Source organism: Lycorma delicatula, chromosome 7 (assembly GCF_047948215.1).
Source record: "Lycorma delicatula isolate Av1 chromosome 7, ASM4794821v1, whole genome shotgun sequence".
Lineage (NCBI taxonomy): Eukaryota > Metazoa > Arthropoda > Insecta > Hemiptera > Fulgoridae > Lycorma > Lycorma delicatula.
The window spans coordinates 133,462,709-133,490,413 of record NC_134461.1 but is presented as its reverse complement, the minus strand read 5'-3'; the positions used below and the strand labels follow the sequence as shown (position 1 = coordinate 133,490,413).

The 27,705-nt window shown below is 29.4% G+C and overlaps 1 protein-coding gene across 2 annotated transcripts in view; it reads right to left on the bottom strand.

Annotated features, from left to right (window-relative positions):
* Positions 1–579: 579 nt before the first annotated feature.
* The window catches only part of klar (klarsicht), a 1,056,371-nt gene continuing 1,029,245 nt past the window's right edge, over positions 580–27,705 (bottom strand). The window contains exons 24-26 of one of the 2 annotated variants that reach the window (XM_075370262.1): positions 26,229–26,450; positions 24,137–24,315; positions 580–3,443 (exon numbers count right to left, since the gene is read on the bottom strand). In XM_075370262.1, coding sequence (XP_075226377.1) covers positions 3,197–3,443; positions 24,137–24,315; positions 26,229–26,450 — 648 coding nt within the window. In that variant the 3' untranslated portion in view covers positions 580–3,196. Of the gene's footprint in view, positions 3,447–24,136; positions 24,316–26,228; positions 26,451–27,705 lie in introns of both variants that reach the window. The other variant, XM_075370261.1, reaches the window with a different exon arrangement.

The following is a 27,705-nucleotide window of genomic DNA, read 5'->3' as shown; positions in this document are numbered from 1 at the left end:
TACATAGATATTTATCTTTCTTCTAATTATTTTTAATATATGTGCTAAAGGCACTATTATTAAACAAAACATCCTAATTCTTTTAGTTAAAAAAAAGGACCAAGTTATTTTATTTTATAACCTTTGGAAAGACTTAACTCTTTTTAAATTAATAGTAACTTAAAAAACTATAAAAAAATATACATATATATTTTTACACAAACTGGCTAAAAATATATATATATAATATATATATTATATATTATATATAATATATATAATATATATATATATTGTATATATATATATATATGTATGTATATATATATATATATATATATATATATATATATATACATAAAAGCGACAAAAATATATATAAATATTACTCACTCTCAGTAAAAATGAAAATGTTTCATAAATACCAGAAAAAAATTTAATTTTTCATATTATAATTCATGATCGAAAACAAAAGTTTCAATTAATATAATACAAAGATAAATAACATATTCATAGAATAATAAAATATTTTTTGATGTGTATATATATATATATATATATATATATATATATATATATATATATACACATTTGCTGCGACCTAAACGATCATAACTGTAAGTAAATAAAAATTAAAAAAATTATATTTATATACTAGTATTAAAAATAAAATTGTATTCATCACTAAACCAGATCTTATTTTAAACAAAATTAAGTTAAATGTATACAGAGTAATGGTTAAGTGAAAAAACATTATTCACGGTTAACAGTAAATTTATTATGTAAAATTAAATCATATACAAATATATATTAGAAAAAAATTTTAAAAGCTCATCTAAAACCAAATTATTATTAAATTCTACTAAAGGTACAGTCTTTTAATATTATAAATAAAATTTAAAAAAAAATATTTTTATAGACTACTAAATCTAAATATTAACTAAAAAAATTTAATGGTATAAAAAGCCCTGATATAGTTAATGTATTTATGTAGCATGAAAAAAATCAAATTCATTGGTTTTTCCATATATATAATAATATTTACTAATTAATACTGATAAGTTACTTGTGTTATGTTAACATATACCTCATGTAATATTCATCTGCTCTTATCTTTTACTGCTGGAGTCGGAGTTCTTAAGGATACTTCATATATATTTCAACGACAGCTTATAGATCAATTTATGTTCTTCAGAGATAATTGTTTTGAAAGTAAATGAAGATAGTATATATTACTGACCAATTCTAATAAATAAATAAGAAAAATAAAAAACTCACAAGTAAAAAACTAATTTGGCACTTCGCTTATCTGTATTTTAACGAAATGCTTTATTTTTTGTCGGTCTGTTTGTTTGGTTTTTTAATTATTATTCCGGAAATAAATTAGTTATTAACAGATTATTCTAAACTTATCATCGCAGCAGTTTGTTGAAGTGATAATATTCCCTGATTTAACTTATTTTTTTAGTTTGATTTGAAGTTAAAAAAATAAGTCAAATCAGGGAATATTTATTAATCAAGAAACTGCTGCGATGATAATTTTAGAATAATCTGTTAATAACTCATTTATTTGTAATAATCAATATTTATGTATTTATCAATATAAATAATGTTTTATTATTTTTTAAATATTTAATTTTACTTAATATATTATCATTTTAGCTCAGTATACATGAAATTTAATAAATTTACTTTGTTTTTAAAATATTACTTCTCTTAATTAGAATATATTAATGATTAAAAAATATTTAATCTTTAATTAAATATTTTTTTTTTACGCGGTTAATAACAGATACTAATTAATACTGATAAGTTACTTATAAGTTTTTTATTTTTCTTCTTTATTTATTAGAATCAGTCAGTAATATATACTTTCTTCATTATGACTTTCAAATCAATTATCTCTGAAAAACATAAATTGATCTATAAGCTGTTGTTAAAATATATATGAAGTATCCTTAAGAACTCTGACTCTAGCAGCGAAAGATAAGAGCAGATGAATATTACATGAGGTATATGTGCGATAAATTTTCCATCTGCTACTAACTTCTTAAGAAAAGGAGAATTCAAAAAAGGTTTCATATCGTTCTGACAAAATATCCTATATTATTTCTTGTTAAAAACACACATCCAAAAAAATCACAATAAAAAGCTGCAAAAGATTTAAAGCCCTAATAGTAATAAAAAAACGATATTTAATCACGCTTTAATTAATTCTCTGACAAAATCTGCCAATTTAATAGGTTCGCAGCAATGAAGTATGTCGCAATAAATAAATAAATAATCACACGTCTTTTTAATTGTACATCGACAAAAGATATCAAGGAATTGATGTATTTTTTAAAATATGAAAGACGATAATGGTGTTTTTTTACAATCTTGAGTAATAATCATCTGAGAAGAATAAAACAAGATGCACAAAGACACAAAAACAAACATATATGTATGTAATTTTATGGATATATATTATAATATATTAATGCGTAATATAATTAAAAAGAAAACCGTTATATTTATATTTACAATTATACAATATTGCATAATAATTTTATTATAAAATATTAATCTTTATAAGGGTATGTTTTTATTTGAAGTACTATTTTAACGATCATCACTGTATTTATGCTTCTGCTTCAGTAATATTTTCTTACAAGAAAAATGAACTACAACCGCTATTATTTAAAATGATTCTGATCAATAGGAAAGAAACAGGGTTATTGTTAAAATGTACATTTTGTTGTAAATGTTGAAAAACACTGAAAAAAGTAATTAAGAGAAGTAATATTTTAAAAACAAAGTAAATTTATTAAATTTCATACATACTGAGCTAAAATGATAATATATTAAGTAAAATTAAATATTTCGAAAATAATAAAACATTATTTATATCAATAAATACATAAATGAGCTATTAACAGATTATTCTAAAATTATCATCGCAGCAGTTTGTTAACATTCCCTGATTTGACTTATTTTTTTAACATCAAATCAAACTAAAAAAATAAGTTAAATCAGGGAATATTATCACTTCAACAAACTGCCGCGATAATAATTTTAGAATAATCTGTTAATAACTCGTTTATTTCCTGAATAATAATTAAAAAACCAAACAAACAGACCGACAAAAAAAGCATTCCGTTAAAGTACAAATAAGCGGAGTGCCAAAGGGCAAATAAAATATATTAAGTGATATAAATTTAATAAAGTATATCACTTTTTAGACAGGTGGTGGTCCATCAAAGTAACGAAGTTGAGGGGATAATGAAAAACTTAAATTATTAATATTATCGCAACAATTAGGTTCTAACAAGCATGCGACACAAAATAATGCCATTATTGCCATTTGAAATGGTAAAGCAGCTCTCATTACACGCCATAACCATGAATGTGGTTTATCTGGATCAGGATCATCAGGATCACCGATTCCAAGAAAATCTTTCCTGATACTATTATTATTTTTCTTCCTCCTGGAAAAAAGAAAAAATCACTCAAAAAAAAAAACTGTATGAACATACTTAATATATTTCAATATTACATAAATTAAAATATTATAGAAATTAGAATTATATGCAAGTACATGCTTTTAATGTTAAGTATTAATTTGAAGATGTCAGAAAAGTTATTTTTCTGATTTGAAAATAAATATTCAATACAGCTCAAACAGAATGAAAAGTAAACAATGAATATAAATAATAACCGGCTTAAGAGATTATTCAAACCGGTCAGCAAAATCCTACTAATACATGATTTTTGTAGAAATAAAATTATTTAACAATAAAAAAATTAAAGTTAAAGAGGGCCAATAATTTGAAAGTTATTCAAATCTACATACAGTTCTAGGATTGATATTCATACAAACATCAATCCTGAATCACACCTGACATAATTATTCTTTAATATAATTTGCAGTGGCAAACTTTTAAAACCATTTTAAAATGTAATATATACAAATATTAATAATGAATTATAAAAAAATGTACAACACAAGTTTATTCCTTTACACATTAATTAAAAAATTCTAGTATTATGTTATTTAAATAATTTTTATTAAAAAATTATCAACAAATTGAAAATGCTAACTGACCTATGGTCACAATTTATGTGGATTAATGACATCGTACAAAAGTTAGTGAGAATAACATTGAGTTTATTCAGCGTAAAGTTATAACTTAATGACATAACAAAAAAAAGCAAGTTTTATTTCACTTCTTTAAAGATAGTTTCAAGTGCTGCATAATAATATCTAATAATCCCCTCTGGCAATTATGCAAATCCACTAACAGCTATAATAAACACCACTAAATTGTATTTAGCTGTTTTAAAACTTTTACTGCACTTTAAACTATTCTATGCATACTCTCTATGTTCCAGACTCTGTTAACAGTTAATCTCTTTACAAAGTATATAAACTAAATAAACTTGCATTATACAATTATATATTTCAATCAGATCAATATATAAAATTTTCACAATAAAAAATGTTTTTTTATTTCTCATCTATTATGAGAAAAAAAAGCTGAAATATCATTAAAATTGTATTATTTCACAAAACTTACTTTCAAATATAAAATTATGTATAAATTAAGAATCACGATTAAATTTTTTGGGTCATATAGTTTTTAATGACTGGTCCATTGTCATTTATATTCTTTAATAATTCAAGATATTAAGAAAGGAATTTCAATTCTTCTTTTTTAGTCATTTGCATGCTAAAAGAAATTTAACATGAAAGTCCATTTTAAATTTAGGAACTTTTCAAAACTACATAATATATGTAGATACAGTAGAGTTTGACAGCCACAAAGATTACATTATCTACATAAATAAATTTAATAAAAAACTGGCTACTCCCGATGAACTACTGCTTAGTTTGAAAAGTTATTTGGAAGATTAAAATATGTAAATACGCAGCAAGTAAAGAATTATATAAAAATTATTGTACTCTTACTGTAAACTTTGTAACACAAGATACGTAGTGAAAATTGTAATCAAAATTAGACTGTATTAATGACCTGTATTCAGAAGTCATTGTAAGAAATGTTTATAGAAATCAATTAATCAACTCTGATGATATCAATCAAGACAGTACTCTGACAAAAAAACAAAAAAAATTACACTTATTATCTTGGAAATTGCCCAAATAAATAATCAAAGTGACATACTAATAATAGTTCTCTATTTTTTATGCCTGACCAGGATTCAAACCCAAGACCTCTGAATGAAAGGTCGAGATGCTACCACTGTGCCAAAAGAATGTAATGTTGATTCGATAACCTTTTGCCATCTTTCTGGCAACTTCATGATTCCCTGCTCGTGGAACTTCTGATCCTTACCAGCAAAAAACTGAACAGAATGTGATTTCAGATCATCATCATTAATGAAAATTTTATGTTCAAAGTTTGCAAACATCGAAATAATTGGTAATCTGATGGTGCAAAAGGGCAGAGCTATATGGTGACTGAAATATCACTTCCTGATCAAGCTCCAATAATTTTTGATGAATTACCAAGGATGTGTGAGCCCTTGCACCTTCTTTGTAATTTGCCAATTATGGCCGTTTTTCTTTGATCGCTTCCTCCGGTTTTATTAGTTGTTGAGAGTAGACATCTGAATTTATAGTTTGGTTCCTTGGAAGCAACTAAAAATACACATCTTTGTAATCCCACCAAATTGGCATATTTTTTTAAATTCAATTGAGTTTTTGATGAGGCTTATGCTGGTTCATCATGCTTGAACCATGATTGTTTTAGATTGATGTTATTGTAGACAACTTCATTGCTTTTGAGATGCATATCGTAAATAATGTTTGTTGTGTTACGTGAATCTCCTTCAATTCATGTGAAACCCATATATCAAGCTTCTTAACAAGTCCATGACATTTGATGTGATATTAAATTGTTGTGGGCGATATATTTAACCTCTCTGCAATCTTTTGCACATGTTACAGTTTTATGGTAATCAAATCAAATTATGTCTTTGATTTGGTCTTCATCAACTTCAGTGTCAACCAGAACGTTGGTCATCTTAAAAGTGAAAAATCTCCAAACACATTTTTAACAGGTTCTGATACATGCATTCTGATCTCTTTGTGTTATCTAATTTGTGAAAACCGAAATTACTTTCTTGCCAATCCCAATATCTTAGCTACTTTAGGGTCATTAAATTATATGAAAAAATTTAACTACCCTTTGACTGAAACTTTGAGGATATACTGAACTCACAAGGTCCATCTACCCGACTCCTTGATCGATTATAACCAAAATTAAGTACCATTTATGCCCCACATACAGATCTAAATATATATATATATCCAACATTTCTCAATATCAGAATTCTGATTTTTGGTTAGAGGATTATGAAATGGTCAAGATCTGCAAAAATTTTAATGCAAAAATTTTTTTCCAATTAGCTCTATTATGTAATGAACTAAACTACAATTAGTTCTGAGTAGTTGTACTATGTAATATTTATTTATGTAATTTTATGTATCCCTTATATAATATACTGTAGAATTTTACTTTCCCTATACAATATACATATTTGTTAACCTAACCTAACCATTACCAAAAGCAACTCCAAATAATAATTTACACAAATATTAATCTTAATTGAAGCAACAAATAAAGAAATTTAAAAAAAATATTGTTACATGTGTGACTGTTGAGGATATAAGTGTGAATGGCTAACATATATTGTTGGCAAGTAAAATTTTACTCGCCACAAATCATAATCACATTTAATGTTTCTACACTCTTTTATTCATAAAAACCTATGTGCATCCCACATCTCTCTAGTAATAGAGAAATCAATTCGAGTATTAATAAAAAGCATACAAATTGATTTGAAATTTAATGATCTATTTAAAAAATATTATCTTAAAAACTTTTTAATTACCTATTTACAGATTTAATGAATTGTAATCAATAAGCATTTAGAATCAAGTTCTACACTTTTTTCAAATTTATTAAAAATCTCTCAAAATGCACTATATGTGTAATTCAGAAGCAAGTACCAAGTAAAAGTAAGTAAGCAAACCTATTTGATGGTGATCAACAAATGTTTAAAGGTAAACCTAACAGGCTAAATTTTTATATATATATTAATGAAAATTAACAACTTCAGGGATATTTGACCTCAAACTTTATCTAATGATGGGCATACACGTGCTGTTTATACTATCCCGATGATAATAATACACAATTCACCCGTGTTTAGTAAAAATTTTCATTTACAAATAATCAATGAAATAATTTAATTGTAATCCTGTAAAAACTGCATTATTTATCCTTTTACTTTAGATTCAATCCGACTAGAACATAACAAAATACAGCAAAACAGTATTAGTTCTTACAACAAACTACGCTTTAAAAAATATATAAGGAACAGACTTTAATGTATTTCAATTCGACAATTTAAAATACAACTTAGTAATAAAAATGAATACCTGTAAATAAAATAGCGACATAACTCTTCTATGGAAATAAAAACTTAGTTATAAAAGGTATGTTGAGCCATTAATTTTATTACACAGTTTCACAGAAATTAAAAAGTATATAAAGTCTAGAAGAACAATTAAACTCATAAAATTTTACGATTGCAAACATTGCTCACAGAACTTGCACATCTCAAATACATTTTTATAATAGTACATATACTGTTATATTAAATGAGCAAAGCCTAAATCAGTCTGTGGAAAGAACATATTGACTACCGTCACCTTATTATATATATATAAATAAAATAAAATTGTAACTTTACTTGGAATAAAAGTAGAAAAGTGATCCAGGCTATTACAAATAAACATATTACAAAAACAACTTTTATTATTTCATTTATTTATAAATTTTTATTTGTTTTTATTTTGTTCTACTTAAATGTATTCTTTTTAACAACACAAACTGGTTTGAAAAAGTATACAAAACAGTTTAATGTAATCAAAAAATAAAATTACACACATATCACAGTAAACTTGACTGATCCGTTATTTTTTTATTTATTTATCATAAAAGCTTTTTCTTTAATTGTACATTTAATAATAAATATAAAAGACTGGGTATAATATTACTGAACTTAATTATAATTTGCGTATAAGTTAAAATTTAATAACTTGAAAATGATTACCTTTAGACCGACTACCTTCATATTTATACATTGTATTTCAGAAAGAAATTTAAATAATATCAGACATTCTTGGAACTTAAATTGATGGTTTCATTCTCTAAAAATTGTTAGAAAATTATTAAAATTGGTTTTTTTTACGTACAATATTTTTTCAAATTTTCAGTAAATTAATCAAATTTTTTACATTTGTAAAAAATTTAATTCTGAGAAGAGTTTAAGAAATTTGGCTTATATTAAAAATAAAACAAACCTTACGTATGGCACCGAAAACTGTCTGCATATTGTTTATTTGAAAACTAAAAAAAGCATTTTTATAAAGTGATATTTAAGCGCTAAATTTTCTTAAATTTTGAAAACATGAAAAATTATTCAAATGCAACACATGAATTTCAACTGTTAATCAATCTATAAACTTAAAAATAAAAAAAATATTTAATTTTTTTCAAAACTATTACTAATAATGAATTTTTATTTTTTAGTATTTTCAGCAATACAGTAGATTTCAAATAATGCTATTAAACTGTTGTTTTACTTAATGTTTCTTTTTATTACTTTTAATAATTTTTTTACTGACTTTTTGAAGAAAAGTGTGGTATTACTTTCGGTTTTCGGTTGTATGGAGGAATATATATAGGCAAATGTATAAAATTTTACGGCTTGAAAATTCCCAAAACTACTAGATACTGAAATTTAGAAATGCTGTAGTAATGTAACTGAAGTTGTGTATGTGAAAATTTTATGAAGATTGGTTGAATCATTCTTCAGTTGCACTCAATTAAGGGCAAAAGAATTTGAACAGGGTAAGTTAGAAGCACAGTTCACTTTTGATGTTGCGTGTTGGAACATTGATGTTTCTGTAACTTCTACCTACTGTTAGCAATATTAAACAAAATAAAAAAAAAAATTAAATCAAATTAAATTAACGGAATATCAGGTCTTCTTGTGCAGGCACTGCACAATATTTTGTCTGTTTTAATACATGTACTGATGTCGAAATGGTTCTTGTATCGGTTTAAAATTATAATACAGTTTTTTTTCTACGTTTAAGTCCGTTTTAATTTGAATAAAAATCAATATTTCATAAATTTCATATTCAGTTAATATTACTTACACGTTTTCTCAGAATCAATTGTCTAGAAATTTTATTAGTAATTTTTATTCATTCACTGACAATTTAATAAAGTTATTGTACAACAAATCTAAAAAATCATCTTTTGCGATACCAACTTTTTTCTTTTATAGTAATATTCTCAAAAATGATTTGAGACAGTCTATACTAATTTAAGAAAAAAAAACTTTCTAAAATGATTAATTAAACCAACAGTTTTTTTTTTTTTTAATTGTCAGCCTTCTTTCCCTGACCCAAAATGAAAAAAAGCTGAAAAAATCTTATTAATCATTTTATTAAAGAAAAAAGGTGATATAAGTTTTATAATTTTTTTTTTACCACTGCCAATAATCTTTGAAAGTATCCTTGATAACATTGCACCTTTAACAATCAATTTATAGTTTTATTTTGGTGGTTTGGGTAGTGGTGAAGGAAGATTTTTAAAAATATTTTTACACGACTCATTCAATAAAGTTTTCAAAAAATGCAATTACCTTGAGGTAGTAGCCACAAGTTAAAGGTGAATCCTGTGCAAAATGATAATGTAAAACAATGTTTATCTTTGTCAATTCTTATTTAATTCTTTTCTTTTTTTTGTAAATAATGTTATTTATTGGTCTTTCACAGTTTAAAAAAATTGACTATTTTTATTAAATCTTAAATTATGACCTGAATAATAAAAATCATTTACATTATGACATTTAAAATGTTAAATGACATTTAAATTTCAGAGAGAGAGAGAGAGAGGAAAAGTAACAATGCTGAACTAAATATAAAAACTTTAAAAAAATCTGGTGAATTTAAGACATAACTCCCAAGGCATTCTAGATCATTCATATAATTTATATTTTTTTATTTCATTGATTTATCAGTTTACAAAGCGCATTATTAATTCAAGAATTTTATATTTAATTATTTTTTATTCTTTTTTTAGCTGCATTGGATTTGAAAATAAATAAAATCAATGATCATAGTAATTATAATTTTTTTTTAATTTCAACATTAACTTATTGATCATTTAAAAAAGAGAATTCTATTAATACATTTTCTGCAACAATTACTCTTATTTTATATATTTTAATAAAAAAACCACACCTAAGCTATTATTAGGTCTGTAAAAGAAAAAAACCCGAAAACAATGGGTTGTATTGCATAACTAACGTTGCTTTTTTTAATCTCTTATTAGTTTAGGTTTCTAAACGCAGCCCTATAATGTGTTTTTATTTTTTCTGTAATTTATTGTAGTTTTTTTTTTTAAAAGAAGAAAAATACACCGATGATAATATTTAAGACATTCTTTTTCCTAAGATACTTATATAGAAAAGGATATCGAGTAACCTTTTCATCTTATGAATGTACATATACAAAACTGGAAATCCAATCCGGAACAACTGGATTAAAGTCATTATTACAACTCTAGCGCAAAGATACTTGAAACACCATCGAAGAAACATACAAGGAACTGCTGATCATACTTTGCGTCATTTCCATAAAAGATATCATCGGTCCAGAAAAAATGTCTTCAAACACGTTCCTCAGAGGAGAATTTGAAATAAAACGGAGAAAAAGAAACGAATGGAGATTATAAGAAAACTGAGAAGAAAACGGTAAGGATTGAGATTAAAGAAATCAAACGGTAGTGAAAGGGTAGAAATGGAAGAGCTTTAATCAAAATTTCAAAAAGTCAATTTTCATCTACGCCTTAAGTTTGAAGTCTCTGGGCGCACAACGAGTGTCTTTATGGGGCCCGGACACAAAATTACTATAGTAAAATATTAAAAATTAAAATTTACCTTAAAAATTAAAACGATGTAAAACGCCTATGCGGTATGCTAAGTGCGAAATGAAAAACCAAAATAAAAATCTAACGTAAAACAATAAAACTGTCGAACGTCACACGGCAAAAATATTACAGTTTTAATCAAATATTTGAATCCAGATGCACGCCTTAAGAAATAGTAATACATTAGACAACATCGATACATTGTCGCCTAAGATATTTCGTAAGTTAGCCGTTGGGTTTAAACTTGCAACGCGATGCCGCATAACAGACACGACACAGTCCACGAGGATACGGTACACCGTTAGTCAGCAGTCGCAGCGTCTGCACAGACGGGTGTTTCGGTCTGATTCATGAGGTAGGCGCCCACGAGTAAGTTTAGTGCGCCCTATTATGCAATAATAATCTCTTCTCCACGATTAGTCCTTCACGAAGAAATCCACGGCAAGGCAACACAGTGTTCTTAACCGGTCGAAGTTTATCGCTGACAGTAGCATTTGTCGCCTTTCATAATGAACCACCCTCTTCAGAAAACAGACAAGATCGTTCGAAACGATCGATTAATGAAAGGAGGCTACAAACAGGCGTCTTTTGCGGCACGATCAGCGCGTTCATGGCCTGAAAATTTTATATGACTAGGGATCCTGCAGAAGCTCAAGGTTGTGTTACGCCGAGAGATAACAGACTGTATACAGACAATAGGGTGCCTAGAGTACATGTCGCTAATCTCACTTTCTTATTTATTTTTTAAACTGCGATTCGGTTCCGATCAATGTTTCCCTTGATCCATCCAAACAAATCGTGAAAGAGTTCTAGTTTTTACCTGTGCAACAGCTAATACCCCCGTTCATGAAGCCATCGATAGAACGTATTATTAAGTACCGATCGGAGCAAAACATCAGTTTATTTATTATTGAAATAAGCTTTTTTTCATCACGGGAATGGAATTTTCCCCGGTTAAAACTTTAGTTCCACTTCTATGCTGTGATTTATTTAAAAAATAAAGGAAAAAATGATACAAAGTGAATCCTATTCGACAATACATAACTTGATTCTACGCCCGCGTGAAACGGGCATAAAAATATCTAGAAAGTATGTCCTCTTAGCGCCTAATAACTGGTATTTTCTAATTGTTTTCATCATCTGTGTTGATTTATAAACCGATGATTATTTTAGTTATTTTTTTTTATTTTTCAAGTAAGCCCGGTTATTTTTCAAAATTAGAAACCCGGTATGATCTTTTGTTAAGTCGAATAAAAAAAAATTAAAATGTTAATAAACCGATTTACTTTTATTAAATTATGAGGGCGACGAAAGAAAAAAAAAATGCATTTTAAAACCGCTTCCAAATTGTTGATTAATCTGCAAAAGAAAACGTAATGTAAAGACATTATTATATTAACACCGAGTATGTAGCTCCTTATGCAGATTGCTGTCCGTTAAACGAGACGCCGGCAAATTACTTTTTTACGAAACAAAATTAACAAATAAACAAAATCAGGCGATAAACTATTATTATAAATACACACTTAAAAGAATTACGTCTGATTTTACGTTTAATACCGCTCAACAAAATTTACGAGGGATAAAATGAGAACTAAGTTGTTAGTGAACCGCAGCGACAAGAAAGAAAAGTAACTAACTACCGCATACATAAAAGAGAAAATAGATCCGAAGGACACACCGATCTCCGAAGAGGGAAGGTAAAGAAAAGGTAAGCGGCAGGCCATCTCCATTTCCCTAAGGAGATCTCGCTCCAGAACAGTCTACCGCCCTAAGTAGTGGTAATGGGACATGAGGCTAAGTGTCGTTGTGAGTTGCATATGAATCGCCTGATTTTCCAAAAATTTTTCCCTTCTAACACTTTAAGTTTCCCCTTTAATAGTGACACGACCGTATACCACCGCTGAAAACTCGCAGTAGGATCCCGTACACTCATTATACTCAGATATTCCGACAAATAAAACCGCGCTCTTCTATTACTATCGTTCGTCGCCCTCCCTCTTTATTCGCACTCCGACCGAACATTTTCCCCACTGAACTACGCCTTATGTTAAAAAGCACCGACCGTTTTAACATCGCACGGGAAACGGCATGAAACGACACGCGACGCCTATTTAACTCGTTTAATCGCATCGATAATAAAACTATACTAAACCTTATTAAAAGGATTTAAATCTGTCTAATGAATCCTTTTTAAGTGCGACTTAATCTTCCTTTATAGCATGATATATGCAAAATAACGCAAAAGATTAAAAAAGACTAAAGTATAATACGCTTTTATTTCTAAACAGAGATAAAAGACACGAGTTAATAATCAAGACAATTTGAAGGTATATATCAAATTACCACTGCACAGTAACATCTTTTTCTTTTCGGTACTTTTCTGAATTTCAAAGCAAAAAAAAAAAAAAAATATTGATTTTTAATCGATGTAAAATAACAAAATAAATTTTTAATTGTATCTTAGATCTTTAATTGTATTTAGTTCAAATATCACTTTTTTATTAATAAGTAGTACATAATTTGTATATTTTATGTTAATTAGGCGAGCTTAGGTTTTGTTGATATACGTACGATTCGTCAGTACACGGAATCAACATAATCTAACCAAATACAGTATAAACTACGTTTGCTTCGCCCGCTAATCTCGTCTAATTAACATGAAAAATAAAAATTATATACAAAAAGTAGTATATAACATTTTGGATGTAAAATTCCGACAGTGCACCTTCTTTTTTAGTAACTTACTGTCTTTTTCGCATACTTCGAACCAGGTTCAATACTTCAGGTCCATCCTTTCTAATTGGTACTTTCAATGGCCTTTTTTGTGAATCCTTCAGTCGTTTTTCCAAGATTTCTTTTAGCGTTTTTCTTGACTAAATCACGATTTTGTAATTCTGTAATAATTATTATTCCTGCGCTGCTGACGTTTTCTTAAAGTTTTGTCACAATAAATGCTTTTCTTCCTAGATAAAAGAGAACTTCTTGAGCATTCTGTTATTTCTAAAACCTGGCGTATAAATTCAATCTTTTCTCTCGTATTATTTATTTAAATACCTGTTATTTTGCGGGGGAAGAGTTAATATAAATAAACTATATAGTCACCTTTATAGGAACAAATATTTTTCTTAAAAATCTCTACAAATGCCCGATTTGGTATTTATAAAAGAACTTTGTTTTACGCGTTCTGTGTTACATGATAGCCCGATTCCATTCATCTCGCTCAATTTTTTAGGGGTACTTTTTCTCGGTCGTTCCATTATACGGATTCGATTTTACCTTTTCTACTCTTCCACACCCGGTTTTAAAAACGTTCGGAGTATTCTTGATATTTTTTGTCATATATTTGCTTCTTTTTTATTTTCTTAAAGGATTATTCTTTCATTGTCGTTTAAATAATTAAGCGACTGTACTTACTGCATTACCCTGCTGACAAACTATAATACATTTTTTATTGTATTATAGGCATCAATTAGTAATCCGCCGATGTGACTGTTGACGATTTTTTTTTTAAATATGTTTTCATATAAATAAATAATAATTTTAAGTAAATTTTAAAAAAAAATACTAGTAAAAGGATAACATTTTTTCGTCGGCAAACCAGAAAAGGTCATCGCATGAAGAAAATATTTTTAAAGAAATCTATCGTCGATCGGAATACGGATCTTAAACTTCGGTGTACGGTCGTGAAAATAAACCGTAATTTCTAATACAAATAAAAAAAATGCCTTTATGCAACTAATTATTCATTAAATAAAAAAAAGGAAATAAGCCGTTTTTTATAATATATTTCAATCCTTCAAAAAAGTAGGTTTTGTGATTTTTTTTAATTAACCGTACGTAAAAGAAAAAGAGTTATCAAAATAATTTAGAATTACGGAATGAATCGAGTAAATAAATAGTTTATTATAAGTAGAAAAAAAGATATTTTAACGAAAAGGATCCCGATATGTGGAGTACATTAATTAAATTGAATCTTTTAAACGGGGGAGAGATACTTAGTAAAATTATACGTTTCTTAGCACGACACAAATCACTTCCATACCGTTAATTAATCTGTAATAAACAAACTACATAACATTTATTCTATTTTATCCCCTCCAAACACGTCCCATCCCATCCTTCCACTTATAAACACGTTTAAATTATGTGAACGCAAATTTAATTAAAAATTCCTTAATTTAAAAACTAAATAAAAAAATAAACACAAAAAAGGTCGGCGACATAGACTATAAAAATAATACTACTAATAATGGGCGTGCTTCATTTTTTTTTATTATAATTAATGAATTCTGATTGGTCTAACCACACACATAGTAATGACGTCATGTACTATTGTAATCAGTATTGTTGGAAATATCACCGGCAAACAGCAACAATGTTCTGTACGCACACAAAATTATTACTCCCTAATTATGTCCGGCCTCTAAGCGCATTGAAACACCACCCACGCGCCCTCATAATAATAATAATAATAATGCATTTTTTCCTGGGCGAAAAACACTTTCGTGTCATCATCGTCCGAACATAATATGTTCGTTGTAAGAAATAAATGTTAAATAAACGGTCGATTAAAAATTAATTGAAAACTAAAAACCCAAAAATACATCTTCAAAGTAAAACGCTTGTAACGCATGCTAAAAGCGAAATAAAAACACAAAGCTGTATAACATGTATCTCAAAATAATAAAATTACCGTCTGGTTTACGGTAAACGGCACGAATCGTTTGAACACACTACAGAAATTTATATATTTGAATTTAAAGGAATAGCCCTAAGAAACGTAAACCATAACATACGATGCTTCATTATCCCTTAGAATAGTTCGCATGTCAGCCCGTAGTTTCAACCTGCGACGCGATGGCGCATAACAAAATACGATCCACAAGGATGTGGTGCACTGTTAGTCGGCAGTCGTAGCAGTACGCAGAGTATCAAAACCGATAAAATAATTTATTAATTTTAAAACTGGCCGATAAAGCGGTGCAAAAATTGATTATTTTTCTAATAGGAAAGTCTTGATTTCGATTCCAAAAATTCTGTTAATCTTCTTTTTATAATCTAACTTCACCGTTGTGCGATATCTAACATAAATATTTTTCTCGTTTTTTATAATTATTTATTATTTAAATTGTATAATAAAAAAGTAAGATGAAGAAAGATCTGGAGCAGGCGATAAAAGTTTAGTACTACATTACAGATACTGCGGCCGAATGAAATTTTGAATGAATTTGTTAATATTTAAAAGAAAAATTACATTTTTATACAGAGATCATCATTAATTTTTAAAAAACCGACAACGAAGTCGTAATACTTTCCTGGCATCGGTTATTTATTCTTATGTATAATAGAAAAATAATTATATATAAAAAAGGATACCTAAAATTTCTTTTTTGGGATAGTAGTAATTTACGATATTAACGTGAAATTATCGTTAATGTTCAAATAAAATTAATAAAAATTTATTCTCTTAATATTATTAAAAGTTTAAGTAAAGCAAAAAAGCTTTGAAAAATGAAAAAAAATCGATATTTTAAACTTTGATCGGGTCCCCCAGCTTCAATATTACCCCAAAATGTTTTTGGGCCGTGCACTACTGCTACGCCTAGGAAGACTTAAAAAAAAATAGGCAATAAGTAAAAAGATATCTTTTTCGGTTTTTTGAGAAGGGGAATTTTGGGGCAAACTTTCATATAAGCCTGACGCGTGCACTGAGGTTAATATAAAGTAAGTTCTGTTTAAAAAAAATTGAGAAAATTGACCCCCAAACCCCCGTGGAAAATACAGACTCCAAAATTTTATCAAATGATTGCCCCAAACACGAGTCGCTGTACAAAATTTCATAAAATCCGTGATCTAATCAAAAGTATTAAGTTTTAAACAAAACAACGCACCTACATACGTACCAATACTACCTTTTTTGCGATTTGCATTATGAAACATTGAAAAACGCAAAAAAATCCGTACCCCATTTTTTGACCGATTACTGTACTTTTCTTTTTGCAGCATAGCTCTAGAGGTGATATCAGGAAATAAAAAAGGGATCAAATTTTGAAAATCAAAAATTAAATTTATTACAGTATCTCACAATCACGGAGAAACTGAAATAATTTCAGGCCTACAGAATTTTCCTTCCGTTTAAAATTACCGAATAATATTTTCTAAAACGATTCGCTTGTATTGTTTTATCTGAAACTTTGTCTTCATTTGTCTTTATTTATATAAATTTTGTTGCGATTAAAATTTTCACAAATTTATTTGCGGTTTTCTTTATCGGATATTTACTTTAATTAATTTACGCTAAATCTAAGAAACTCCACTTTTCGACTCCAATTTTTTGAGCTTCGTAACAATTTTTTTGTAAACTAAAAGAGTTTAGTGCGTCTAGAAAAGACACTCAAAAAGAAAGAGTTCTCCGACCTACAATCATTTTTCGATTTACAAAATAATATGCAATAAATACCGATGTTCATAAAGCTAAGCAACCCGTGATTAATCGAGAACAGTTAATTTAAAAAAGTCTTCTTTTTTGCATTTCTTAATTTATTTTTCTTAAAATCTTTGTTTTACGGAATAAATGTGAAAAGGAATGACTTTTAATAGATAGAATTTTTATTTTTTAAAAGATTAAATCAACGAATTAAAAATATTCAAAGAAATACGGTTAAGTTCGAAAACGTAATTATAACGTTTGACAGTCGCAGTAAAACTGTTGAAAGAACCGATAGGAGGCCGCTGGGAATTCGGTCGCTAAACAAAACTAACAGAATAGCAAATTATGTTAAGTCCAACGAAATGAAGGTGGTATACAGAGAGTTCCGAGAGTTGCTGTGCAGTACCATTTATGAAGTGAAACGATGAAACTTTTTTAATTATTTGTTTGCATTTTTATTTCATTATTTTATAGAAACTGATATTACAATAACCGGAATAATTCATAAAAGGTGTTGAAAATAACCTCATCCAACATCAATACAACGCTGTACGCGTTTCAATTTGTTTTCAAACATTTTATCACCGGCTTATGTACCGGAATGTTTTGTACGTATGCCGTTATGGGGGTTTTTTGCTCCTCAATCGTGCGCGGTCTGATGCCATACACTGCTTGTTTCGTTGCCCCGCATATAAAGTAAACCGGTGGAATCAGATCGGGCAATATGCAGGCCACAAACTCCTCCAAATGAGTTCACCAAAGAGATTTTGTAAAAAAAGTCCACGACCTGTTAGCTGTGGCACCATCTTTTGGGAACCGATCGTGATTGATTTCCACTTCTGTTAACCGACCGATGAAATTTGTTAAAACAGCGTAATGATTATTATTAAATATATATTTTCAAAAATGATCCGATCCGCAATGCGCGTTTAAATATTATTAGTTGTCAATTAATATTACACCCTCCCAGATGAAACCACGCTTCATCTGAAAAAAAACGTAACGTCGAGGATACTTTCGCGTGCTAACTTACGCGTCGACTTTGATAGACTTTCGGCCATAGCGTCCGAGATATCAAACGGCTTCTATTCGTTTAGATTAGGTGGTCTTCCGCTTTCATCGGCGTCTTCAACAGAGTATTCGGAAAACTAACGCTTCACTAAATCAGTATACTTCTCGCTTTCCCGAAACACGTGTTCGACGAGAAAAATGCGTTCCCCCACCGAAACAACCGTTACGTTTCTAGCGACTATCTTGATTCCGATAAGAAACGAGAGGAAACGAAATGAAACACGTTAGATCGCAACTCAACGACTGACGTTTTGGTTTATAAATGAGCAATGCCCGACGAACCCACAGGGCAATCAACTCAACGCCGGAAGACTACCGCATAATTCTAAAGCATACTACACAGAGAGTTTTCGAACACTTTGTATCAGGGTGACACCTTCATTATTCATCATAGCAACTGGATATATAGTTGATCGTTATTCTCAGGCGCTTTAGTCGCGTCATTAAATTAAGGGAGACTGTAGCGGTGAGTAAAGCGGCAAATTAATCTATCTTAAGAGAAATAATAAAACATGTTATCTTAAATACCGATTATTTCAACCGCGAAATTAATTTAATTTATAATAATTAAACCTTTTTTAATCCTCGCATTACAACGTCCTGCAAAACATTTTCTGGATATTTTTATCGTTGCGAATAGCGAGATCAGGAGATATGAATTTTAAATTTTCAGATCGGTTAAAAATATAGGAAATGTTCAGAAAATAAAATAAACAAAACAAATGACCGTTTTAAGATTATTATACCGTCTGGGAACCGAATTATGATATTTTTTCAAACTTACCGTAAGAGAAGCGCGCAAGAAAATTTTACAAAATCGTAAGAAGATTCGTAGAAAAATAAGTAAATAAAATAGTTTCACATTAAACCTTAACGGGAATTAAATTGTATAAATGTACGCACGCATGCACCTCACGCGCAAGTCGAACGCAAAACAAAACGTTTTCGAACGATAGTTCATTTTATTCTCCTGCAGACAGAATCCAGACAGAGAAAAGTAAAATTACAAGCGGAAGAAAAGAAAAAAGAAGGATGTGAAAACGGTTTGATAAACGACTGTACCGGGGAAAGGAGTTCAAAGAGAGGGGAGAGTCCTAATATCGACGACAACGACGACGTTCAGTTCTATAATTTGTTCAATTGAGAAGAGAAAAGAAGGGACCCCGACCGTCATCATTCTTTCTTTTCTCAAGCAAAACAAATTTGGGTCGAACAGCTAGCTAATAAAGGGTCGGCAATTTGTCAGATAGACTTCGACCGACAACGGTCTGGTACGGTGCGGCGTCTCGTTTACTTTACTATACTATACTATACACATCCAAGAATTTCCTCTCGTCCTTCATCATCGAACTTATTCCTTTATCTTAAACAGCGATATAAAATAAAGAAACTCAAAAGCTAATATAGGGTAGAGTGCCCTTTTTAATAATTATTACATATATTCAAATCTAATTAGAGAATAGCTTAATAAATAAACAAATCTTTTATTCTCATCGGTATATAATATAGATGAGGTCAGGAACGGCTAGTGTGAATACTCCAATAATAAAAAAAAGAACTTAATTGGGCAGACATTTAACTGTTTACTATGGGAAACCATAATGGACCTTAATTAAAACAGCATAAAAAATAAACAATTAACTATAAGATAAAATAAATAAGGACAATTAAAATCCATATTAATTACTTAAAAGATATAAACACGTGAAATATAATATGTGAAACACAAAGATATAAACACGTGAAAAAAATACTTAAAAAATCTAAAATAATTCACAATTCAGGAGTATTTAATTTAAATTATTTACGCATATGAATGGAATATAGTTGAAAAAAGAGAAGATGGAATAAGTACAGGACAGAAAATAACGTACATAAGGTTTACAAATACGGTAGTTCAAGCTGATGAAGCTCACGTGCACTTCAAAACTTATAATAGCCCTGAAGGAAGGAATGACAGTACAAAAGGAAAATAAATGTATGACAAGTTAAAGTAATGAAAGTAAACAACAAAGAGGATTTAGCGGTAAGGACAAGTCGATGAAGAATAAAAAAAGTAAACGATTGCTGATTTTTGAGGATTTTGGTTTGTATGGACAAAAGGACTGTAAGAGCACAGGTAAATAGAAGAAGGATAACGATGGCAACAGAATCAGTAAAAAGAGGAAATTGCTACGTAAAAGAAGTTTGGACTTCGAGTAATAGAAGATATTAACCGATAAATTTGTATGGAATGATGTGAAGTACAAACACGAGGAAAAGGGAGATGGAGCAGAAAGATGCTTTTGAGTGTGGACTTGGAAAAGGATGGAGAAAGTAAAGCGGACGGATGAAGTGAAGAATAAGGAAGTGATGAATAAGATTAAAGAAGAAAGAAAATTTATGCAGGAAGTATACAAGAGAAAACAGAGATATCGTCGGAATATGTGATTACAGGAAGTGGAATTTTAACAGCCGCATCGGAAGGGTTGGTAGAAGTTGAAAGGAAGCGAGGAAAAGGGAAGATGAACTTAACAGATGTGAAGAAATGAAATTATCAGAGAACAAAGAGATGTTTGGAACACGGATGAATGAAGACGGCAGTGGCACACAGGACCTGCCACCAGGTAGAAGTCCAGATGATATTTATGTACAAGCCATACACGATACAAAAAATTCAACATTATTTTGAAATAATAAGTTTATCGACATATTAATAGCGTTTAATATTGTAAAAAACATTTAAAAAAGCAAAGAAAGGGACTACATGGAATGTGGAAAAAAGACAACCAAAAGCAATTAGTAGGAGAGAAATTAGCTCAAGCTGTGAAAAAAAGAATTAAAACAGTACAAATAAATTTTTGTTCAATATAAAATATGCCATAACAACAGCTGTAGAACAAAAATGCATTGTGACCTCAGTAATGGAAGAAAAATAAAAAAGCCATTGCTTACAGGAGACATTTCAACAAATAAAAGGCAGAAGAAATATGAGTAGAAAGGATGAAGAAATGACTACAAAAATTGAAATGAAGTACAAAAAACAAAAAGAAATGGCTAGCAAAAAATGTTCAAGTAGAGTTTGAGAAAAAGGTTATTAGTATAAACTAAAGATTAGTAAAAAAAAAAAGTAAAGCAGTTTTTTTTTGGTCTTCTGTCATTTGACTGGTTTGATGCAGCTCTCCAAGATTCCCTATATAGTACCGCCAGTCGTTTCATTTCAATATACCACCTACATCCAACATCCCAAACAATTTGTTTTACAAATTCCAAACAATGCCAGCCTGCACAATTTTTCCCATCTACCTGTCCCTCCAATATCAAAGCGACTATTCCAGGATGCCTAACAATGCGGCCTACATCTGTCTCTTTTTATATTTTTCCAAATGGTTTTTTCTTCATCAATTTGCATCAACATTCTCTTCATTTATCACTTTATCAAACTCATCTCATTTTTAACATTCTCTTATAGCACCGCATTTCAAAAGCTTCTAATCTGTACCATGTGATAAAAGTACGAAGAGTACAGACATTAAAGAAATTATTCAAATGTTTCATATAAAGAGGAAAATATACTTAAAATATAAAGGAATACATGGAACAACTACACTGATCAAACAAAGCTTAAAGCTTGTGGGTGGGCTATGGAAACGTAATTTTGAAGCACATGAAAAATGGCACACCTGACCAGGGTTCGAACCCAGGACCTCCAGATGAAAGACCAAGATGCTGTCACAGATATCTGAAATCTTCTCACTTGCAATAAGTATGAAATTTATTAGGGTTACAAGATACTGTGAAACAGTAAAATGCAATTAAAGATAGCAGGATATGGCCAAAAGACTTTCTGAAATAACTTCAATTCCAATTTCTAAAAACCATTCTTCAAATACAAGACTTGTATAGTATGCAAGGGTAAAAAAAACTACAAAATAATTTTGGAAAATGAAATTAGTGTTTGTTTTCAAGAACATAACATTTTTATGAAATAATATACCTATTGTATATGGGATAAAGCTGCATTGTAGAATACTTGGTATTTGACAAATAATTCTGACCCAACATTTTATGATGGGGTATGGGCTACATATGTGCTGTGCACAATAAACACCATCAGAAAGAATTTTACCACAAAATAACAAAAAAAATATTCACTCTAATAGAGAATCTTCAGAAAAAACCATTAGTATGCAATATTCTGCAAACTATTAACCTCACAAAATCCACATTGAATTATTTATATACCTCCCACTACTGATTTATAATACATCAGCATTTCTCAACCTGGGTATTGTGAAATTTGCGTACAATTTTATATGTAAACAATAATGAAAACATTTTATTAGAAAAAATCATTTATTATAAACATTTTACTTTCATTTATAAGCACACACGTAAAGAAAATAAATTAATGAGATGGTTGTGTTTGTTTTTCATTTAAAAGTTTCTCCACACGTAGATCTACATTAGAAACACTCAAAAGCAAATTGTTTTCAGGTGATAAAAGAGGATTCTTTCATTTAGGTTTTAGCACAACCATAGATGAAAAACCCTTTTCACAAAGGTAAAACACGGCAAAAGGGATTAATATTTTCAATGCTTCTGTTGACTAAATTTTCTTATTCACTATGACAAGCTAGTCAAAACGCATCTAAATCTTCAGATGTGAATTTTACTTATAACGAGACATTTTGATGAGCTGGTCGGTAAATCTCAACTGATAACTTAGCAACTGCAGCAATGTTTTCACTAAATGGATTCAGAACCCATTTCTTTGAGACATCATTTTTATCTTCTGGGAAATACTCCACCAACTGAAATTTTAGCTTATGCATATTCGTGCTATCTAAATTCTGATAAATAATACTGTTTTTCTCATTAAAATTTTTCTCAATATAATCGGAAGTGAATGGAAATATCAAAATTTTTACTTTGATCGGGAATTATTCAGATATCAAATCAACCTTTTTAATGAAAGCATGAATTTTGTCTCATAAATCATTGTCTCATTGAATCTGTTGTCTCATAACAATAACAATTTAAAACATTAAGAATTTCTTTGAATACAACTTTAAAAATAAGAATAGACACACTTCTTAATACGATTCCCTCTTAGGTTATAGAAAAAATTCTTTATCATAACAATTGGTCATTAATAAAAATAAATCACTTCAGACCATTAACCAGAAGTCGGTAAAACAAGAAAGAGAAAAATATATTAAGACTGCAATAAAATTTCAATTTATAGACACGTTAAAGTAGATATTGTAGGATAAGTTTTAATTTTAATTTAATAGTCTTTTGGGAACCTATCTCAAATTTTAATATTGGGGCCCTTTACACCCCATAAGTGTTTGTGATTGTCCTTGTCTTTATGTCTTAAATGTTTTGTGTAGTTTTGTGCTTTTAAATAAAATGTAAGGGCCCTTTACACCCTTATATATGACGATCCAGATGGTGATAGTAGTTTCTTTTAAAGATTATGACGAGGGCTAATGACCTTAGCAGTCGATGCCCATAAAAATTCAGAAAAAAAAAACACAACTACCTAAATATAATATATAATGTAGAAAGCAAGCACAGAATTGAATTCTTCACATAAATTGTAACAAAAGATACAGCAAATAAATAATAGAAACATAAAAAATACAATGATTATTACCTTGAGGAAGAAGAAAGTGTACGCTGACGAGAGGTAGGAAGTGCATTGCAATGAGGTGGTATATCAGATGGAGATACTTTACGACCAACTTTTGCTTCAGCACAAACAGCTGTTCTGACAATTAATTCACGACATGTTTGTTGAAGACCACGCAACTCTAGTTCAGTCTGTTCAATACGCTGTAACATTTAAACAAAAATTAACAAATCTTTTAAAAATTTAAAAGAAATATCAAAACTAATAATTTTTTTTAACACTTTGTATAAATAGGCAAAAAATAATGCCAAAATGCATAAACATAAATAGCATACATAGTGGTACACCTTCATAGGTATTAAAGAAAAACAAAAATTTAACTACAAAGAGTAATAGGAAGATAGGTTGTTTTTTTTACCCATTTATAAGGGACAAGATAATGAATTTCATAGATATTTAAATAAAATCTTATGAACAGGATAAGTACCGTATATTTAAAATACACCATTAATCAATAAGAACAATCCACCACTGAAGTTATGGTCGAGGTAAAACAGAATGTAAATTACTTCTTATTAATGTATACGTATACCATTGTTATTGGATGTGCAGATGATTAAAAGCTAAATTCAGTGTCACCACCAAGACCTCTGGATATTCATTAACATTTTACCATAGGATATCATAGAAAGAAGTAGTCATAATCAATTAAATCTAGATAAAAAAAACCAATAATTTCTGCGATCAAATGCTGTTCGAAAAAAATAACAAGCTCAACCTCACTGTCTTCCCTTGAATAACAATTTTGATCTATTACTGAGAAGAAAAAGTCATCCAAAATTTAAAAAGATAAGTTTTTTTGTATAAAAATTGTTTTAATTCAGTTCAATTAACAAGATCGTTATCAACTATGCTGGACTGACTTGTTATAAATTTTCCAGCAAGTGACAAGCATATTTATGCCTATGCTACTGAAGTTTCAACTCTTGCCCCTTCCAAAAACCAAAAGTAAAGAAAATATTTTCCCAAAACTAAAGTATGTATTCAGCAAGTAATTAACAAAAAAAAACTATTTAAGTTGGGTAAGAACCAGGAATCCCAGAGCATTTAAAAAATTTTCTATAACAATAGTTAAAATTCAGTTTGCTTTAATTTTCAACACTAAACGTTTCATTAAAATTCATCCTAGTAAATCATGAAATTAAGTTTTTTTTTTTTTAGTAAAAATTAAGTAAAGTTAAATCCCTATCCTTATATATATATATATTTAAAAAAAAATCTCATTCTATTACTTCTTCCTTCTTTTGTTAGACATCTATTTAATGAATAAATGTAAAAAAAAAACTATTTTTCATCAAGGGATCCACTGATAAATGTTTAAAAAGTAACAGTGATATAGAGCTATAATTTCATTACTTAAATAAATTATCTCTGTAAGTTTGTTAAACTGGGTATTGGGTATTGCTGTTATTCATAAGCTCATGCAAGGAAAGAAAATACATAGATCAAGATAATAATTAACATGCTAGTAGACACAAATTGAAATAATGGTCTTCTTCTTTGGATTTAAATGAAATAAAAAGATAATATAAAAATAAAAAGCAGAACAATAACTTACAGACAAACCTTTTGATTAAATATACTGTACATAAGTTGCGCTCATTATGACAAATTGCATCACTTATCTACCAACTATTTAACATTTTCTACTAATCTCTGATATATAAAGACCAGTTTACCTGTTTTTTTGTTTTATATAACAAAAAAACAAAGTAAAATTTTACCTATATCAGAAACGATATAGCTGTCTGCCATTTATAAAAAAAATAAGTTTAGTCAGCCAATAAGATGTTTTTCTACACATAAAAAGAAATGGTGTTATGAAATAAAATATGCCTTCTGTTAAATTTTACAGTTAACCAAACAATGAAGTTATCTTGACAAATTTATCCGCTATTTAATCATGTTAAAGGATTTGTTCAGATTGGTCCAGCGGTTTGAGTTTCAAGCAAGCAATATTGCAAACAAACACTAGGAGATTTTAATTATTTATTTATGATACAAAAATATATCACTGAGTAATAACAATAATAATAATAACAGTAAAAGCACAAACCGTAGCCATATCCTTAATCGCTTGAGATCCTGGTGCTAGAATAGCTTCTAAATGTCTTGCTAATCTTCGTAGTGCAGCAAGACGTTTTTCACGTTCACTTAATTCTTGTTCTGATCCTGAATCTGATATACCACTGTCAGACAGTGAACCAGACCCTTCTGTTGTACTGACACCTTGTGTTGTTACTAAAATGGAGGTGCATTGATTTAATACCAATGCACTCTGTAAAGAAATAAAAAATCATATTTAATGAAATTACCAACACTATAAAATTACAATATTAGAAACAAAACAATTTTAATATATACAAGGAACATTCATAAAGGGCCAATGGCTTACATTTAAATATTAGTAGGGCTGAGGCACAGTTCACACATGCAGGTTTATATCCCAGCTATCTACAAAGCCACTGCAGTTATTGTTTTGATTCAGTAGTCATTTACCTGCCGGTGAATGCAGATCGCAATAGCTGCGACAATCATTTCTCCAGCCAGTTGTGAAGTGCACATTGTGATTCGGTTTTTGTGTGCAAAAGGATCTACAACTGATAAAATTCAGTGGGAGTTGAAATGAGTTAAAATTCATCAGAGTGTGCCTAGTATATGGACCTACAGTAAAGAGTGCAGGAAAAGTTGGACAATGGTGTTGGGACTTTAAAAATGGCTTTTAAATGTGCATGATGAAGAGCAGAGTGGCAGGCCCAATATTCACACCGACAAAATCATTAAACAAGTGAACCAAAACTGCAATGTGATTGGTGATTGACGATCAGTACTATGGCTGATGAATTTCCACAAGTTGGTTGCACCTCTGTCTACACAACTTTCACAGAAAAGCTCAGATATCACAAATTGTGTGTGCAAGGTGGGTACTGAAAATGCTGACCAACCAACACAAAGATCAAAGAATGTGCAGTGGATGAGTGTTTTTGGGCCGCTATCGACAAGATGGAGATGATTTTTTTCCACATTGTTATGGGCGACGAGACGTGGATATACTACACCAACACAGAATCAAAAGAACAGTCGATGCAATGGTCTTCAAGTTCCCCAAAACCGAAAAAGTTTAAGCAATCTCCATACTCGAGTCGAAAAATGTTGGCTACAGTTTTTTGGGAAAAAAGGGGGTCATTTTGGTTGATTTCATGAAACGTGGATCAACAATTACAGCAGATGTGTACTGCGAAATGCTCACCAAACTGAGATGTGTGATCCAAAATCAATGATACAGGAAACTGTCGTCTGGTGTAATCATCCTTTATGACAACACGTGTCCTCACATTGCTACCTTAACCAAAAAGAAAATTCAAGATTTACATTGGGAACTCTTTGATCACCTTTATATAGTCCTGACCTTGGACCTAGCAACTACTTCCTCTTCTTGCATTTGAAAAAGTGGCTTGGTGGACAACGGTTTGAAAACGACAAGGAACTCAAGACTGCCATTGTCAACTGGTTCAATTCCCTGGCAGTGAACT